At 60.4% G+C, this 18,949-nt stretch overlaps 2 protein-coding genes across 4 annotated transcripts; one reads left to right on the forward strand and one right to left on the reverse strand.

Annotated features, from left to right (window-relative positions):
* The first annotated feature begins 7,847 nt into the window (after positions 1-7,847).
* Positions 7,848-9,367, forward strand: SMIM29 (small integral membrane protein 29). The gene is made up of 5 exons (XM_082296045.1): positions 7,848-7,863; positions 8,277-8,448; positions 8,531-8,556; positions 8,627-8,732; positions 9,003-9,367. Exons 2-5 carry the CDS (start codon positions 8,338-8,340, stop codon positions 9,063-9,065), a joined length of 306 nt encoding a protein of 101 aa, XP_082152171.1. The 5' UTR covers positions 7,848-7,863; positions 8,277-8,337; the 3' UTR covers positions 9,066-9,367.
* A 217-nt stretch (positions 9,368-9,584) lies between these two features.
* On the reverse strand, positions 9,585-17,205 carry HMGA1 (high mobility group AT-hook 1). 3 transcript variants are annotated; one of them, XM_082296055.1, is made up of 6 exons: positions 17,131-17,205; positions 16,781-16,903; positions 13,142-13,246; positions 12,321-12,404; positions 11,868-11,918; positions 9,585-9,830 (listed from the first exon to the last, which is right to left on the reverse strand). In XM_082296055.1, exons 3-6 carry the CDS (start codon positions 13,241-13,243, stop codon positions 9,825-9,827), a joined length of 243 nt encoding a protein of 80 aa, XP_082152181.1. In that variant the 5' UTR covers positions 13,244-13,246; positions 16,781-16,903; positions 17,131-17,205; the 3' UTR covers positions 9,585-9,824. The 3 variants fall into 3 exon arrangements, with proteins under 3 accessions (XP_082152181.1, XP_082152180.1, XP_082152179.1); XM_082296054.1 differs by lacking the exon at positions 9,585-9,830 and adding an exon at positions 9,838-10,749 and having other exon boundaries at positions 12,321-12,401; XM_082296053.1 differs by lacking the exon at positions 9,585-9,830 and adding an exon at positions 9,838-10,749.
* Between the last annotated feature and the right edge of the window lie 1,744 nt (positions 17,206-18,949).

Here is an 18,949-nt window from a genome sequence, read left to right on the forward strand (position 1 = left end):
CTTTTGTTTTTAAACTAAAAATGTTTTTACAGGGCTGTTAAACTGACAATTTAGGGTAGAATATTGTTAATGACTTGCTAATGGCTTATTTGTTTGGGTCAGAAAAAATAAATTGTGCCAAGAAAGTGTTCTAATGTGGCATGGATTGATGCTGTTACCACGGAGTGGCTGATGTTATGCCTTGTAACTGGAAATGGCTCCTGGGGCAGGAATAGCCTTGATTGAAGAGATGCAAATTTCAGACCAGGCCTTAGCCCTGTGCTCCCTGAACCTCTCCCTGCACCACACAATTCCCAACTTCCTCAGCATCTGAGGTTCTCTCTAGAGCTGGTACAGCTGCAACCCCAGCAGCTGGAGTGGTTTTATCTAAACTGGTGTTAATTGGTTTGGGACTGACAAGTCGCCCTGTCTGTGTGAGGAACAGGGGAGCTGCTGGGAGCATGGCTCTGGTTCTGCAGCCTGGACAGTGCAGCTCAGTCTCACTGTTGGGGCCACTGTCCTGAGTGTGCTGAATCCCAGGGGATGAGCCTGGGGCTCCCAGCCGTGCTAGAACTGGTGCTGTTCCGAGCTGGTAGCGATGGATAGCGGGATTCTTAATCTCAGCTGGCCTGAACCTTATGTGGAGCAGTGTCTCAGCATCCCATGGGAGCAGTTCTTAGCTGGCTCTCAGCCTGGCTGTGCTTTCTGGGCACTGCTGGGAGGTGGGTATGACACAGGATGTCCCCAGACAGCCAGCGAGGTGCAGCAGTTGTTTGGTCCCCCCGTCATGGCAGGTCTGCAATTCTGGTTTGGGGTATGAGTGGGGCACAGGTGAGGGGCTGCTGCTTTTCATCACCTCTGGGCCCTGGGGGTCCCTCTGCAGCTCCTTAGGGGCACAGTGATGTCGCTAATGGGGTCCCTTCTTCCCTTGTTGCTTTTCATTCCTGTGGTCATTGTCCAAGGATGCCCCACTCTTGCTACACCAGTGAGGGGCAAGGGAACTCTGCACCAGTTTGGTGACGCCAGCATGGGAGCAGGAGAAAAGGAAGACACCCCTGGAATACCTGTGTGTCCAAGTGCTGCTGGATCCTTCCAGGAGGAATTGTCAGATTCCAAATCTCTCTGGTGGTCCTACCTGATGTGTAAAGAGGCAGATGGACGCCCCTCTGCAGAGAGAGCTGAGTGTAATGAAACTCAGCAGAGCTGGAATTGTGTGGCTCTGGCTTTGGGGAGTGTCTCCCAGACAAGGATTTGTTGTTGTGGAAAAGGGATTTTGGTTCTTTGGTTATTGGCAGCCTGGAAATCGTGTGTGGCAGGAACCACACAGCACCTGGCTGAGGTGGTTGCTGTTGGGCAGGTTTGGGTTTCAGATGTGACTTTGCTCACACTGAGGTTGTTCAAAGGCACATTTCAAAGGGAAGAACCCTTTTGCAGTTCAGAGTAAGCCCAGGTGGGGATTGGGGGATTTCCCTGCTGTGTGGTGGGTGCTGGCTGGGCCACTGCTGGGCCTGGGAGGTGCTGCCTTTTCCTGGGAGAGAAGAGTGAAAGAAGGGAGGGGTTTTACCCATTCTCCTTGAAATCTGGAATTCAGTGATGTTAAAGTACCTCTGGTGGCTTCCCAAAGATGGATTGTTTGAGTGGTTTGTTGGAACCTCAGTGTCACAGCTGTGCTTCCCCTATCTCAGGGCAGTGTTGCCACTTCCCAGCAGCACTGGCCGAGCTGTTCACACTCAGTATGGTCAGCAGGGCCAGCACACCCTGGCTCAGAACTGCTGTGGCACTGGGAATTCTGACCCATTGGCATTCACCTCTCCAGGTACAACATTAGGCAGAACATTCCCTGGATGTGGAGTTAACAGTCACTGTGCAAACTAAAAAGATTTTTTTTCAAATTGAAAACACATTAAACTTCAGGCTGTAAAACCCCCAAGGACCGAGGCAGTGACAGCAGGGAGGGGACACGGTGACAATCTCCTCAGGTTGGTCTGCTTCCAGCTCAGCCAGGTGGAGGTGTTCTGGGAATAAGCAGAGGAAGGGAGCAGAGCCTGAGGGCTGCACATCAAGGCCCCCCAAACCTCCTGCTGTCTGCCCTGGTGCTGGGGGCAAGGTGGGAGCTGGGTTTGGTGGGAGCTGGAATGAATGGCAGGATCAGCTTTCCCACCAGCTCTGTTCCTGTGTAGATGGATGCTGTGAGCTCTTCCCTACTCTCCTGTGGAGCACTGAGGCAGCTCATTCAGCCTGAGCTGGAATGTGCCTTAAAGAAAACTCTGTAAAGGGAAAAACGAAAAGGGATTGGAATCTGTAAGTGTTGCTTTTTCCCTTGTGTGGCCACAAAGTATTCTGGCTGAAAATGTGAGTAGGGAATGTCAGGAATCCTCAGTTCCCTTCCCGGATCTTGCAGGGGCTTTGGGCCTTTGCCTCAGCTTTTCCATGCAGAAGCTGTGTTCAGCATTCCCCAGCACACGGGTCACTCCCGGAGAATGAAATCCTGGAGGCTGCACAGGTCCAACAAGTAACACTTGTACAAGAGCTGTAGGTTTCCTGCCTGTTCTCTCTGTTTTATCCCAAATGTTTGTGCTTTCACACAGCCAGATGCAGCATCCCTCCCTGTGCAGAGCATAGGGGGGGGACACTGGGCGTTGGGGAGGGGTTGGTTTGGGGTTGGACCCCCCCAAGGGGAGCCTGTGGCTGGTGCTGGGGGAGGATTGGAGCTGTATCTTCAGCCAAACCTGCCCCAAGCAGTGACAGGGTTGCAGTGTGAGGAGCTTTTCCCTCTGGGTGACGCAGTGCCTGCTCTGGTCTTGCTCCCAGGCTGGGTTTCCCCTCCTGGCTCCATTCTCCTGCTCAGTAATGGCATCATCTGGTGGCTGCAGCCCTGCAGGGATGTGGTGACCTCATGGCTTGAGTGCCCCTCAGCTGGTCCCTGAGCTCCTGACACACACAGGGCGTGATCCTCATTTTCCTAACCTTGGAATCAACTAACCCAGCTGCTCTGGGGTGCCGAGATCCTGGAGTGCTATGCTGGGGGTGGTGTCAGGGGGTCTGTGTGCAACAAAGGTGTAGCTGGTGAAAAAGAAACTGAACTGGACTGAAGTTGTATTTAGGAGATTTATAAATCTCTCTTTGGTGCTAGTCCATAGGGTTTTTTTTCTTTCTTTTTTTTTTTTTTTTTTTGGGAAGATGGGAATTTTGATGTTATACTTGATGAATCGGCTCTAGAATTGCCTCAGAAATGAACCTGGGGAGGTCTGAGAGTGTTTGTTGAATTTCCTGTGTGTCCTATTTTATATTTATTAAATCAGAAAATCTGGAATGATCACTTTGCCTTTGCTGCTCAGTCCTTCCATGAGCTCTGTGTACATGGGGGGTTCCTGGCAGCCCCCCCAAATCAGAAGAACGGGGCCCCAGACCCTGGTTGAGGGATGAATGACCAGGGTCCATTGTCCAACATCCTGTCCGTGGGTGTGTTTGCCTGAGGCTTCTCCATTCCTCCCCAAAACAAGGAATCTCCATGGTTGGTCAGAGCTGTAGGGCTTTGACTGTTTCTGGTTTGTGTCTGAGCTGGTACCTTCGACCTCACCCCCACAACTGAGGGTGGAACTGACCCAGGTGCAAGGGAAAATGAGTTCGGAGCCCTTCCAGGTACTGATCCAAGTCATCGAAATGTCCAGCCTGGGGTGGGGGCCGATGGCAACCACAGAGCCTGGTGAGGGATCCCTGGGTGCTGTGCTCCATGTGATGGTGGGGTCAGCTGGGATGTGCTGGGGTCAGCTGGGATGTGCTGGGGTCAGCTGGGATGTCTCATGGAGGTTCTTGTGCCACTCCTGCCACCTGGCTTTCCCAGGGAAGTGTCAGCAAGTTTGCAGAAGGAAAACTGATGGAGAGAACAAACTTGCTGTTTTATTAGGATTTAAAAAGGCCTGATATTTTCAGTAATTTTCAATGAGTTGCAAGTGAAATACTCAATTCTCTGTGAATTCAAGATGGTTTTGTACTTGTAATTCCTATAATCTGTTTGGGTTTATTTTCTTGGCTGCAGATCTCTGTTCCTCCCTCCAGCACTTGGTGTTTCTAATCTCCTGGTGAACTTCACATGGGAAGGTTACAACAAATTAAATAGTTTGCAGAAACACTTTGCAACAGCAAAGGCCCTTTGGAAATGGAGCGTTGCAATGGATGCTCTTTTCTCTTTCTCACTGATGTGTTCTTACACCACCTTTGTTCAAAGTCACACGTGTGAAGTAGAAAACACGTTCTGTTTCCTTTGGGGATCCGTCTCAGTTGGAACCTCTGGATAATGCAGATGTTCTCCTGCTCTTGCTCGGTCCTGGCTGGCAGGTGCAGGACATCCCATGTGATTCTGACCTTTCATCCACAGTGTCTCCAGAAAGGCCGGAGGGCTCTCCTTGTGTGGAGCCGGGTGGTGCGGCGGGGTCCTGTCATGAGGGGTTTCCTCTGTTGAGTTGTGTGCAAGGGGGAGGCTGTCACTGTCTTTAAAAGAGTGAAAAACTGAAAAAATTAAATTGGTGGATGCCAGTTTGCCGAGAGTGTGGGCTGTAATCTAGTGCCAACCAATAAACACGCCAGTATTTCACACGGCTCTGCCTCCTGCCTGGTCTCTTTGTCCCAGCTCTGGTCCCTTCGTACGTGAACTCAGAGATTGGGCAACAGTGTCACCCAAGGAGAAAGCCCTCCCTGCAGTGGCCTGGGACAGTCACAGCCTGGAAGAGGAACTGGACAGATGTCACCAACAGCCTGGTGTTGAGATGGGTTCGCTGGTGGGGCAGGCACCCTGCAATAAAAAGGGGCATTTTAAGGAGAGAGCCTCGTGGAGCCTCTGAATGTGCTTCCAACTATTTTACAAAATCCTTCCTGAGAGCTCTTCCCGTGGGAGTAGCCCCTTGCTGTGTGAGAGGCCGGGAGGAGCCCTCACGGAGAGCACCAGCACCCCAGGCCGTGCGTGGTGCCGCTGGCACTGCCAGCCCGGCCACAGAAAGGTGAGCTCCCGCACTTCCCTGCCAAGCAAACGTGTCCTGGTGTGGAGACCCATCCCTAAGCGAGCCTTTGCACATTCCCTTTGGGATCTGGATGTGACCAGGCTCCTCCTGCAGAAAACACGGGGGCTGGCGCTCAAGAGCCTCGTGTTGCAGCTGCGGCGCGGAGCCCAGGGCAGAATTAATCTGTGCTGACGGCGGCGTTAATGCCTGAGCGGGCGAGCGGCGAGGCAGAGCCGGGGCGGCTGTGCCCCCGCGGGGACGGCGGCACCCGGCCCCCACCCCGGCATTTCTGGCCGACTGAGCAGCCGGAGGGATGCGCTGGCTGGAAATCCGGCCACTTGCTCTCAGCTGCTTAAACGGGAGCTTAGCAGCTCAGCAAAGCTGTCCCCAGTTATGTGCTGGGGGCCAGGCAGTGCAGGGGAGGGGGCTGATGTCTCACAGCGGGGTTTGGGGGAGAAATAGATACCCCGTGTTGCTATTCCAGCTTTGCCCCCCTGGCTGACGCCCCTTCCACCCCGATCACAAAGGTTTCTTGTCCCCAGGATGGGTGGCAATGCTGCCTTCAGCCCCCCCGACATCCTCCCCCACCCCAGGGTAAGCAAGGGGGAGATTTCTCCAGGGATGAGCAGGTCCTGCGCTGCCCCAGCCTTGACTCCCCTTTTTCCCTCATCTGGATGCTCTGGGAAGCAGTGGATTGGGAAAAAGATGTTCACGTGGGATCTGGGGATGCTGCAGGTGTCCTGGACTGGCTCTGGCCATGTGGAGAGGCTTGGTGACCCCCTGGTCTGCTCCCAAGGATGCTGCTTCCCCTGGACCACGCATGCTCCTCCTGGCCATGTGCTTCCACTCGCTCATGCTCTCCAAGGAGCTTTCCTAGAAATTGACGGATTTATTTTTAGCCATGGCACAGCAGGGTTCAGCTGGGAGGGGATGGGCAGCGGTGGATGGCGGCAGCATGGAAGGCCCCTGAAGTGTCAGTGCTGGGCTGGGAGGCTGGGGGTCCTGTCCCACGCTGTGGTTCCCCCATTGCAGTGGTGAACAGGGGGCTGGGGCTGGTTTTGGAAGGGTGCCTGGGGCAGGGTGAGTCAACACAGACAATGAGACCAGTGCCACTGCTGGGGAGAGTGGGGTCAGTGTGGGCTAGTGGGGCCAGCGGGACCCCTGGGGACAACAGGACACTGGGAACAGCAGCTGTCAGCCACTCTCAGGACAGCTGGTGCCCTTTTCTGGGCTGGAGAGGAGAAAATAACCCTGCATGGGCTGGGCAGGGGGTGAGGGCAGCAGTGCAGGGACTGGTACAGGCAGTGGTTTAGGCAGTGGTATGGGCAGTGGTATAGGCAGGGTGCAGGCAGAGGTGGAGGCAGGGTACAGGCAGAGGTATGGGCAGGGTACAGGCAGGGTGCAGGCAGGGTGCAGGCAGCAGTGCAGACAGAGGTGCAGGCAGGGTGCAGGCAGGGGTATGGGCAGGGTGCAGGCAGGGTGCAGGCAGGGTGCAGGCAGCAGTGCAGAGGTGCAGGCAGGGTACAGGCAGGGTGCAGGCAGCAGTGCAGACAGAGGTGCAGACAGAGGTGCAGGCAGGGTACAGGCAGGGTGCAGGCAGGGGTATGGGCAGGGTGCAGGCAGGGTGCAGGCAGCAGTGCAGAGGTGCAGGCAGGGTACAGGCAGGGTGCAGGCAGGGTGCAGGCAGGGTGCAGGCAGCAGTGCAGAGGTGCAGGCAGGGTACAGGCAGGGGTATGGGCAGGGTACAGGCAGGGTGCAGGCAGCAGTGCAGAGGTGCAGGCAGGGTACAGGCAGGGTGCAGGCAGGGTGCAGGCAGGGTGCAGGCAGGGTGCAGGCAGCAGTGCAGACAGAGGTGCAGACAGAGGTGCAGGCAGGGTACAGGCAGGGTGCAGGCAGGGTGCAGGCAGGGTGCAACCATCTGTGCCATGGGCAAGTTCATCCCAGAGGCTGCAGACCAGGAGCTGCTCTTCCCCACCAGCTCAGGAGGCTCTGGAGTGGCTGAGCCCTGGCCCGCTGCCAGTCCGGGGGCTGTGTCCCCCCAGCTCTGCCATGTCTAGGCTCCTCGTTCACCTCATTCCACTTGAGGATTATTTTTTGTAGCTGTTGGGAAGTGCAGCAGGACCCGGTGCTCCCTGGTGTCCCCCGCTCCTGCCTGACCCACTTAGTGGGACCATCTGGTCCCTGTGGGCAAAGCGGATTAGCCCTTCGGCCAGGATCAAGGCTGGGGCTCTGCCAGCACCGTGGGTGACACCGCTGGCACCATTGCAGCCCCTGGGTCCAGCCTGGGGGAGAGCAGCCACAGCAGGAGCCCCTGGCCAGGGACCCACAGCAGCCCCCGATGTGGATGACCCTGCCCGTGTTCCTGGCACCCCTGGGAGCCCCGCCAGCCCCAGCCCCGCGGGCCGGTTGTCTCACACCACACCACACCTGCATCTCCATCCCTCCGTCCATCCATCCATCCATCCATGCATCCCCTCTGTCCCTTCTCCCGCCCACACCCCCAGCTGTGCACTCACCTGGCCAGATGTGCAACTCCCCCCTCCCTCCCTCCATCTGCCCGCCCACCGCTCTGCTCGCCTTTCCTTGTGCCCCCCCCCTCCAGGGGTCTTTTCTTCTTTTGACCCGTTTTTTTCCCCGTTTTTTCCCTTCCTCCCTCTGCCGGTCCCTCGCTATTCCGTTTTCCCCGCGTTTCTTCGCCCTTTTCCCTTTTCTCCCCTCACGCGTTTCCCGCCCCGTCTTTGCTGCCCCCTGCCGGCCGCGCTCCGCCACCACCCCCGCCCCAAGCCCCGCCCCTTCGCCCCTTGCCCCGCCCCCTCCCGCGCGCGCTCGGCCCCGCCCCGCGCTTGTCACGCGCCGCATGGGTTCCGGGTGCGGGCGGCGCGCGCAGGTGGGCGGGGCGAGGCGTGGCGCGCGCGGGGATCCCCGGAGTGGGGGGGGGGCGAGGGGGAGGGGAGAGCCCGGGGGATCCCGAACTGGACGAGGGGGAAGAGGGGGGGGAATTGGGGTGGGGGTCGGCGGTACGGGGGTGTCCCGGGCAGAGCCCAGTGCGGGGGTCCCGCCGGTTCTCCCGCTGGTGGAGGCGGAGCCCCCCCCAGCCCCAGCTCTGCAGGAAGGGGGGTGCGGGGTGAGCCCCTCCAGGGTTGTTGTTACCGGGCGGGGGATCATTACCGGGTATTGGTTATTACCGGGCGGGATGTGGGTTATTACCTGAGCGCTGGTCATTCCCGGACGGTGAATTCCCGGGGTGGGAGGGTCATTCCCGGACCGGGGGTCATTCCCAAGGCCGGCTGTGGGTTGCAGAGCTCCCGTCCGTGGGGCCGGACACGCGCGTCCCCATGCGGGCAGGAGCCGGCGCTGGGCCATGAGCAACACCACGGCCCCCACGGCCCCGGGCGCGGCGGGCGACTCGCTGGTGGGCTCCGTGCTGGGGCCCTTCCTCCTCCTCACCCTCCTCGGCGCCCTCCTGGCCGCGGTGAGTGGGTGGGCGGGCGGGGGGGACCGGGGGGCACCAAGCCCAGCGCCGAGCCCCGCGCCGCTGACGCCTTTCCCCGCAGGTGATGTACGTCAAGAAGAAGCGCAGGTGAGCGGGGCCGCGGGGCTGGGGGCCTTGGCGGGCTGCGGGGTCAGCGCTCACCACCGACCCCCGCCAGGTCCGACCGGCTGCGGCACCGGCTGCTGCCCATGTACAGCTACGACCCGGCTGAGGAGCCGCCCGAGTCGGAGCAGGAGCTGCTGGTGGAGGCTGAGGAGGCTCAGGTGGGTCGCTGTGGTGGGAGTTGGCATTTTCCCCGTTTTTCCATGAAAAACGGAAGCAACAGCAAGTGAGGTGCCTCTCCCGAGGGGAGCTGTGGGAATCGTGGAATCATTAAGGCTGGGAAAGACCTCCAAGAACGTTGAGTCAAGCCTGGAAGGAGTCAGGCTTTGGGTGTAATCCAGAGGTTTTTGGGAGGGTTGGGTTGCACGGGCGGTGCCTCCCCACCCCTGCCGTGATGCCCTGGGCTGCAGGTGTGCCCCTCTGTGTTGCAGGTGGTGCCCGCCTGGGGGGGACCCTCGCCCCCTCGGCCCCCGCGCAGGGACTGGAGGGCCTGACACTGCCTGGAGCACCGGGACCGGATCCTGCCCGCGGGAGGGAAGGGAGGACACTGTCAGCACTGAACAGGCACGATGTGCCCGCGGTGGTGCCACGATGCCACAGTTGCTGCCCCCACATCTGAGCACTGACCCAGATGGGACATCTCCCACCTCAGTGCCTGGTTTTGCCATTTTTCTTTTTTTGCTTGAACTGCTCCAGCAGCCCCTTGGAAAGCTCTGGGAGGGCCCACTGGGGCTGGCAGACTGGCAGAGAGCAGCAGGCTGTGCCGGGATGGGATGCCTGGGGGAAAATGGGGTAAATAAACGTGTCTCTGCCTTGGCCCCGAGGCTCCGTGTGGGGCTGGGGGTTCCCGGCCTCGGGCGGGAGTTTGGGGGGCAGCAGGGCTTTGCCTGTTTGTGTTTCCATCAGCAGCTCATCTCCGTGGATGGCTGGTGGCTGCCACCAGCACAGATGTCCCTGAGGAGGAGATGGCCTGGGAGCAGCCACTCCTGCCCCACCCAGCCGGGACAGAGGCGTCACAAACATCCATAAAATGTTTTATTCAAGTAACTGCAAATAGGAACCCAAAAGGTCGTTAACAGTGAACCAAAAAAAACCCCAAACCAAACCCCGATTCTCTCCTGCCGGGGCCGCCTGGCACCGACCTCCGGTCCCGCTGCAGCCGTCGTGCCGGGGCAGAGGGGCGGGGGGAGCATCCCATGGTCCCCCCTCCCCTCTGCCCTGCCAGCCTCGATCCCTTGAAGCAGCAGAGCAAACTAGACCTCAAAATTTAAAAAAAAAAAAAAGAAAAATGAAGCCCAAAAAAAAGGGGAGGGAGAAAAAAAAAACACCCCACGGCCCCCAGCAACACCCCGAAAACAGGAACCACCGAGCCCACGGTGCCCCGGCAGCGCAGCAGCACATCTGTGAGTTCAGAGAGTGGAACTTAAATATCCAGAGGTAGTTGTGAATGAAAGGAAAAAAAGTACTAAAAAAAAAAATATATATATACCAGAACCTATGAGGAAAGGGCTGCCCAGAGCCAGCCCTGCTCGGGCACCCCTGGGGACTGGCACCCTCGGGGACTGGCACCCCAGGGATGGGCACCGGGCCCCGGCAGTGCCGCGGGAGCTGCTCCCGCACACAGTGCAGTCACCCCGGACTGGGGGGACAAGCGGGGTTGCCCAGGGTAGCAGCAGGCCAGAGCAAAGGTCTAATGCATTTGGGGGGGGTCTCACATTCACTGCCCCCCCATCTCTTCCCTGCAGAGGCCCCAGGGCAGAGCCCAGTGCTGGGGGGGGGCAGCCAGCACCCACTTTGGCGGGGCGAGATCACTGCATGGGGGGCAGCGAAGGTGGGGGGTGCCAGCCCCGGCTCTCTGCCACGACCCCCCTTTCCAGTGGGGCTACCCTGAACCCCGGGGCTGGGGAGGGGGAGCTGGGCCAGGTGCCCCTCCCGGGCGGGGGCTGCGGGGGCCGCCCGGGTTGGGCCATTTTCCAGTGCTGCCGTTGTCTGAGGGTGAGGAGGGAGCGGAGGAGGGAGGAGGAGGAGGAAGCCAGGGCGGCACCGTGGGTCTCTCCCCGTCCCTCTCCCCCGGCTGCCGCGGGGCTGTCGGGCGATGAGGTAGCGCCGGTTCGGGAGGTGTCACTGCTCCTCCTCGGATGACTCCTGGGAAATGTTCACCTCCTCCTCGTCCTGCTGCTGCAAGGCAAGGGAGCGTGGCCGGGGGCGTCAGGGAGTGCAGCCCCACTCCACTGCCCCTGGACGAAGGGCTGACCAGGCACATCGCACCCCTTGTGCGACGAGGCAAACTGAGGCACGGCACCCTCCTGGATTAAAGGACTGGCCCTGGCTCCAGCTTGGAGATTAAATCCCAGGTGAGAAGCCCTCCGGGTGGGCTCGCAGTGAGGAGGGGAGACCACACACCCTGGGTGCGCAACACCTCTGAGTGCGGGTCCGCGGTCCCTAGTGGCCACCGGGGGGTGGTGGCAGCCTGTCCGTGTCCAGCCCCGGGTGTCCCTGTCCAGCCCCCACGCCGGGGTGGGCGGCCGTGACCCCGCACGCGGCGGTGACTCAGGGCTGAGTGAGCCTGAGTCACACCGGCCCCCGCTTCCTCCCGCTTCATTCACAAAAACGCCACCGCGCCTGCCAGAGCGGGACATCGTGTCCCCGGCACGGCCCCGCTGGCACAGGACAGGCTCCTCCCACACCCACCCCCCCGGCCCCCGCCGCTGGCTGCCCGCCCTGGGGTCCCCAAACAACCCCTGGCACTGTGGATCCGGCACAGGAGACCCCAGGACGCGAGCCCGGGTTTGCAGCACCGGCTGGTCTCAACCCCTCGGCTCCGCAAGGAATTTCAGTGGGAAAAGGAGGAGCAAAATCTGGGACAGGCAGGGAAGGGAGATGAAACCGCCCGGGTACCTGGCACCCGCCTGAGCTGCGAACCGAGGGGGAAAGGAGAAAAAAATGGAATGGGGGAGGGAAAGCTCAGGGAAGAGAGGGGGCGGCTGCGCCCGCAGGCTGCAGGAACGCCGTGCAGGGACCCGGGCAGGCTGTGCCAGCGTGTCCCCAGGGCAGGACCAGCCATCCAACGCCGCTCTTGGGCCCACTGGGAGATGGGGGGGCCAGGACTCCTCAGACCCCCAGCCCTCAGGGGTTCAGAGCCCACCCAGTGCCGTGTCCTACTCGCTCAACTGCTCTGTGCTCCTACAACCCGACAACATCCACCCTGCACTCATGGGGCTCTCTGAGGAGCTGCTGCACCCCTGAAGTGCCCAGTGCCCTGCCAGGGTGGATGGGGAAGGGAAAAGCCCGCTTACCGATTTTTTGGGTCGCCCTCGAGGTTTCCTCCCTGGTGTGACTGCAGCTTTCTGAGCCAGCACAGCAAAAAAAGGCATTTTGGTCAGGCTGTCCCCAGGATGCTGGTGGGGGTGGGTGGTGTTCCCCTTCCTCCCACCCGTGACTGCCGGATTCATCACCCCAGTGGCATCTCCTGGGGTGCTGCTGCCAGCCCCCCGACCCCCCCGGCCCCGGGATGCCCCGTGAGTCACGAGGTGGGTACAGGATGTGAGTCGCGTGTTTTGCAAACAGGTTTATCTCGGGTGTCCTGGTGCTGACACACACGGCCTGTGGCTCCCCCCACCCTCCCTGGGCCAGATTCCCCCCCATCCCCACCTCTGAGACAGATCTGCCCAGAATTGTCCATAATTGAGCTCAAACCAGACCTGTGGTACCAGCACCCAGCTGCAGCAGCCCCATCCCCGGGTACCTACCCTGCCCTTTGGGGTGGCCTTGTTTTTACTGCCCTTCGGCCGTCCACGGGGTCTCTTGGGGGTCGGGGCCTCACTGGGCTCCTGCTGGAGGGAGAGCAGAGGGGGTTGCATGCCCAGAGTGGCTTCCAGTGCACCCCGGGATGCTCCAGCCTGGGAGTCCCACTGTCCCCAGCAGACCCTGCCAGGGCAGAGATGCTCTTGCATGTGGTACTGGGAGCACTGGTCACACTGGGATTGGCGGTCAGACGCCAGGCACAGGCTCCTGTGTGTCCTTCAGCCGGGCATACGTGACCTTTTCCACTCCCAGCATCACCCACTTAGCTCAGCTGGACGGTCCCCACAGCCCTTCAGCCCAGACCCCGCTTGCTGCTGGTGCCGCAGCCGAGGAAGTGTCAGGGAAGCCACAAATCACCTTTTCTGCAGGAAAACGATGTGCACAAGCCCCACCTGCCTCGGGGGGGCTGAGCGGGGTTTGGTACTATAAAGGCTCCAGCAGCATCTTATCTCTCTGAGCAGCTTTTGCTAATGGGGCTTTAATTAGCCCGTCTGCAAAGGCGGGTTCAGCAGGGCCTGGGGAGGGGCAGCAGAGCCGGGGCCAGGAGCTCTGGGGTCCTGCAGAGCTGGGGGGGCTCTGGAGCCCCCCAGGAGGGTCTTGCTGCTGGTGAGCCTGGGAAGACCCTGCCCAAAGGGTAAAGGGGCTGCACTGGGGGTGTCCCCAGCCTAGGGGTGTAGGTGTGGGGGGGGTTTCCTACTGCCCCATACCCTGGGGGTGTCCAGCCCCCCCTTCCTCACAGCTGCCCAGCCCTTCCTTCCCCACGTACCTGCGGCTTCTTTCTGGGCCGCCCTCGGCCCCTCTTCTCTGACACGTCTTTCTCCCCTTTGGAGGCCAGGGGCTGGCTGGATTTGGCGCTGGATTCACTCATCGTCTGTCCCAGCAGCAGTGGAGTAGGAGAGAGGAAGGTCAGTCAGCCACGGCTCTGGCTCCCCATGCCACCCCCTAGCCCTCACCCTGGGGCAGGGGAGATGCCCCCTGCATCCTCCTGGCACTGGCTGGGGAGCAAAATGCACTGGCTGCAGGGCAGTGCCCCAAGCCCATGGCATGGCCACCCTGCAGAACCAGGCAGTGCCCAGTGCTCAGGCAGCTCCCGGGGTCCCCCCAGGTGTTTGGGGAGCAGCAGCTTGGCCAGCCCGTCCTGCAGAGCCTGGCCCCTTTCCTCAGAAAGAGGAGAGTGGCTCCTGATTTAATCTGAAATCCCAGATGCTGGCGCTGGTGAGTTGAGACAGGACGAATGGAGGCACTGGGGACCTTGGGTGTCCCCAGGGGGGTGCCAGGGCCCTGGAGCAGGGTTCAGGGTCCCACAGTCCTGCTCTCCACCCCACTCTCTGCACTGCTGCACCCAGGGTGGGTGCTGCACCCCTGCCCCAGTCCGGCCACCTGGCTGGGATTAGGGACAGGCACTGCCTTGCACTTGACCGGGGGACACTGCGTTGTCACCTCCCCTGTACATGTCCCAAAGGGCTGGGCAGCTCTCCCTTGCCCTTGGAGCAATCACACAAAGGAAAAAGCTCCATCTTCCCCTCTCCACCTTGCAGCTTCCCAGGGGCACAGGGAAAACCTGCTTTTCCAGAGCTGTGGGGGTGGCTCCATGCCCGGCTCCCAGCCCAGGAGCCCAGAGGAAGGGTGGGAAGGGGCAGGATTGCAGCCACAGCTCTGGTGCTTGCTGGTGACCCCACACGGGGCCGGGTGACCGTGGCCATGCTGGGGACACCTGCCCAGAGTGGCGATGTGAGGCTTCCCAGCAGGAACAGAGGCAGGTCCGAGGCTGTGTGCCCGGTCTGTGTGTGCTGATGGAGGCACCCTCCTACCTCTGAGGTAATAATGCTCAGTTTTGAGGAACTGGTCCCGATTTGATGGTGTTGGAGCAGCCGAGGGGGGGGCAGAGGGTGCTGAGCCCACTGGGACACTGAGCCTCACTGGGGAGGGTGTGGGCAGGACATGCAGCCTGAGGAGCCACACTCAGACCTCTGAGCCTTTTCAAAAAACAGGCGTCAGCTCCTGCTCCCCTCTGGAAGTGACTCATGAGTGCAGAACAACAACAACAAAAACCACCCTCGGAGTCTTTTTTTTTTTTTTTTTTGGGAGACAGAAACCATGCCGTAGTGTAAACACCCCGAAAATATTACTCACAGCATCCCAGAGCCCTTCAAGGAGTCTCTTAGGAGAAAAAAGAAGCATGGTTTAGATTTAGGCCAGCAAAGGGCCGGCTGCTGGTCGGCCTGGGATGGGGTTTTGTCTCTTTTTAAGTCAATCTCTGTCAGAGGCAGCACAGCCTCGAGCTGCTCTGTGCCCCCTCCTGCAGCTGGAAACAGATGGGCCCAGCATGGCCCCCACCCTGCTGCGCTCTCCTCCCTCCAGAGGAGGGACCAGGCCCCACACAGCAGCTCCAGCTGGGAATGCCAAGGGAACCCTCCATGGCACGGGGGTGCCACTGGGTCCTCCGCCCCCCGCCCCCGAAAGCAGCAGCTGCTGCGAAGTTGGTGCTGGGGAAAGCACGTGCACATCCCACCCATCCCTCTTCATCCCACCCATACATTCCTCCTCATCCCACCCATCCATCCTGCCCATCCTGCCCTTCCCTCCAGCACCTCAGAGCCCTCCCCAGGTGCTCCAGAGCTGTGGGGGCTCCGTGCCGTGCCCTGCTCTGGCAGAGGAGGCTGGGAGGAGGATACTGGAAATGGGGGATGCTTCTCTCCAAGCCCAGCACCTTCCCAGCCAACACCCTGCTCCCGAGAGCAGCCCCAGCTCCTTGCAATGCCCCAGGCTCGGCAGCACCTGCCAGGCCCGGGGTGTGCTCCGAGCCTGTGGGACGATGCTGGGCACATGGCGGGAGCAGCTCCGGCCCTGCTCACACGCATCAGAGCCATGGAGGGAGGGAGGGAGCAGCTGGGTTGCCATGGAGGAGAGGAAGCAGCTGAGGGAGAAACCTTTCCAGGCAGGGAGGAATCAGTGGGGGACGCGGGCAGGGGCTGCCGGGCTCCCCGCGGCTGGGGGGGGGAACATCTCTGCACGGTTTGGAGGTGGAGGGGCCACATCTGCCTCTCGATTGATGGAGCTGGGGGAAGGAAACCTCCTCCCCTCTCCATCCCTATGGATGCTGAGCTGCTGGGCTCTCCTCCCCCAGCCCCATTGCTCCCTCTGCTCCACAGCATGAGCTGGGCCGTCCTCAAGCAGCCACCTCTGGGTTGCACAAGGGCCAACCTGTCCCCTCGGAGCGATGCTCCCGGCTGCTCCTGGGCCTGGTCCTGCCTTCCCAGCCGCCTGCGCTGGCTTACGCTGCTCCATGCAGATAACCCCATAAATCCCCCGCTCCTGCCACCTACTCTTAGATTAAACAAACTGGCCCAGGAGAAGCGGGGAGACAGGCGGGGGCTTAGATCTTACAAAAAAAAAAAAAAAAAAAAAAACAACCAAAAAACAAACAAACAAAAAAATCTCTTCACGCCCAGAAAATCCAGCCTGATGGCAGCTGGAGAAGGATCCCAGCCGCACCTCCTGGCAGAGGGATGGGGAAGGAGGAGGGGAAGGAATCGTGGAGCAGAAGTTGAAGAGCCTGTTGGGCAGGGGTGCGGGCCGGGAGGGATGTGCGGGCTCCTCCTCAGCACAGACCCGCCATGGGGCTGCTCTGAACGCCCCCCCGGGGCTGCCATTGAGGAAAGTCCCCCCCTTCCTTCCTGGGATGCATAATAAAAGGAAGTGATAAAGGAAAGGAAGGAGGGAGGTGGAGGAGAAAGAAAAGAGGCAGGAAGGGCACCATCAGGGCTTTGTGAAGCCCCTGTCCTGGGGGGGGGGGGGGGTAATAAAACCCCTCGTGGAGCCAGCGCTGCTGGCGGGGTGCGGGGCTGGCGGGGGTGCGGGGGCACCATCCGGGGGGCAGCTGAGCCCCAGCACCGCAACTTCGCCCCGACCCGCGTGTGCGCGTTCCCCGTGAAGCGGGCTTGGCCTCGCACCGGCCCCACGCACCTCACGCCGCCCCAGCCCCACGCCCGGGTCCCGCTCCCACGCCCGTGCACCGGCCGCGGCCCCACGCACCTTGCATGGTCCCGGCCCCGCGGGCTGTCCCAGGGCTGTCCCGGGGCCGTGCGGGCCCCCGGGCGCCGTGCGGGGCGTTTGCATCACCCGCAACCGAGTAAGTGGAGCAAAGTCGCTCGGCGGTGGGAGCAGCGGCACCAGGGACCCCCGCCCGCCCCCCCCCGCTCCGCCGCGGCCCGCCAGGTGCATCACCCTGCTATTAACAATAATTAATACCAATAATAAAGCGAGGCACCGCGAGCCGCGCGCACCCGCGTCCCTGCAAACCCCGACACCCCGGGGCCGACCGTGCCCCGCATGCGGCGAGGGCGAGCGGAGCCCCGGCCCCCCGCGCCCCCCGCAGCAGAAAGAAGAGGAAGGTGGCACTCACAGTCAGCTTGATCCCGGAGCCGGGTGTTCGGGGTGGGTTTTGGGGGCGGTTTGATGGTTTTGTTTTTCCCGGCGGGTCTGTGTGGCGGAGCGAAGGGACCCCCCGCCCGCGGCGACTGCGGATCTGCAAGGAGAAGAGAGAGGCTGCGGCTCAGCCCCGCATCCCCGGCCCCGCCAGGCCCCGCGTATTTATATAAATAATAAAGAGAGAGGAAAAAAAATTGCTCCAGGAGGAAGGAAGCTGGGTCAAAATCATTTGCAGGGAACGAGAGAAAAAAAAAAAAGGGGGAGGGGGGGGAAAGGAGGGGAGAGGGGGGGAAAAAAAAAACCGGAGCGAGCTCCTAGCCTTACTGGAGGGGATCCAGCTGCTAAAAATAGCAAAATCACACTCGAAATTAAATAAGGGCAAACAGGCGAAGGGAGCTCCCAGCGCCGGCGGAGCGGGGGAGGCGGAGCCGGGGCCGCATCACGGCGGGGGCGGCGCGGGGCGGCGCGGCCGGGAGCGATAGGGCCGTTCAAAGGGCTGCGGCGGCGGCTGCGCCCCGGCCCTGCCCGGCGGAGGGTCCCCGGGGGTGGATGGAGGGTCCCTCGGGAGGCTGGAGGCAGCGCCGGGGTGGATTGAGCCACCCTCGTCCTCCCGCCCCGGGAATGCTCCCGGCTGGGGCCGTGCGGTGGGCGCGGCTACCCCCGGCTGGGTGACCCCGCGATGGGTGACCCCCCCAAGGCAACAGCCGCGGCTCTCCCCTCTCTGTATTTTGAGCTGGCGTGGGGGATTTGGTGTCCCCGATTGCCGGGCGATCACCGGCCGGGGCCGGGCCGTGGGCCGATGGCCAAAGCACGGTGCTTCTTCTGCTTGCTGCCTCCTCACCAAATCAACCCCCACAAAAGCTTCTGGTCCTCATCTGGAGGCACCAACAGTGGAGGCTCTCTCCCCAGGGTTGCCTGGATCGTGTCTCGATATTTGTTTAACGTGTTACTGTAGCACCACTGCCGAAAGGGGAGGCTGGTGCGGGAGCAGGTCCTGCTCGGTGCAGTGGGGTTTGGGGGGCTGGTGAGCGGCTCCGAGGCGCTCCTGGGCTTTAAGCAGGTGCTGGGCTCAGTCTGCAGTAAAGAGCTTTGTTCAGAATTCCTCTGGTGGGTTTGGAAGTGGTCTGGGTCAGTCTGGCATCAGCTCTCCAGTGAGGTACCCCAAAACCCAGGTCCCCTCTGTGTCAGGGCAGTGTTTCTAAGACATTTGGGGTCTTGTGGTACCAGGAAATCCAGAGCTCAGGGTCCCCTGTGTGATGGGGTTGTGCGAAATTTCTGCAAATTCCTGTGAAAACAACAATCACAAGTCTCATGGGAACTCTGGTTTAGGTGCTTTTGACCATCCTGACTCTAAGAGTTGAACTCTAAAGTGAAGATCTGAACTTCAGACTGCTGGATTTAAGTTTCAGGCAAGTTTTTATTGGGGAAAAAAAAAAAAAAAGAGATGAAATGTGAAAGTATCAACATCTGTCTGTGCAAAACTGCTCTGGCAGGGAAGGTTGGTGATGCAAAACAAACCAAACCCAGCCAGGCTTGGGGCACTTGTTTCTGCTAATTGTTATTTGGAATTTTTAAATCCCCTGCAAATTTCTCTGCCTAAACCACAATCGGAGCAGTGTCCCTTTCTGACAACTAAAAAAACGAAAGCAAAGAGGGGGGAGAACCCTCCTGCAAGAGGGTTCCTGTTCCCAAACACCTGCAGGAAGAGCAGGCACCCCCCTGCCTGCACCCCTGCGCAGCTCCTGATCCAAGCTGTGGTGGATCTCCCCCATCCCAGGGCCTTGTGTCCAGCAAGGGATTGTTTGTAGACCCTAAATATCCTTTTTTTGGCTGAGATTAGCATTTCCCCACATGTGGGCAGACCTGGCCTGGGTTTGGATGTGTCAGGGTGCATTTTACCCCAACGCTGCTGCTCAGGCTTCCCGATGAGGAACTTGGTTTGTGTCCTGGCAGAGGCTCGTTGTTATTAATATCCCTCGTTATTTACTCTGCGGTGCTGGTGAATGGCAGCAGCCTGAGCGATGTGAACAACCGGGGCTGCTCAGCTTTGCTTTGATCCCTGAAAATTTTGGCAGCTCCCCACTCTCCGAGCCCATGTTGGAGCCTCCCTGCACTGGGTTCACCCGTGGGGTGATCACTTTTC

Source organism: Coloeus monedula, assembly GCF_965178545.1.
Source record: "Coloeus monedula genome assembly, chromosome: 23".
NCBI classification, from domain to species: domain Eukaryota; kingdom Metazoa; phylum Chordata; class Aves; order Passeriformes; family Corvidae; genus Coloeus; species Coloeus monedula.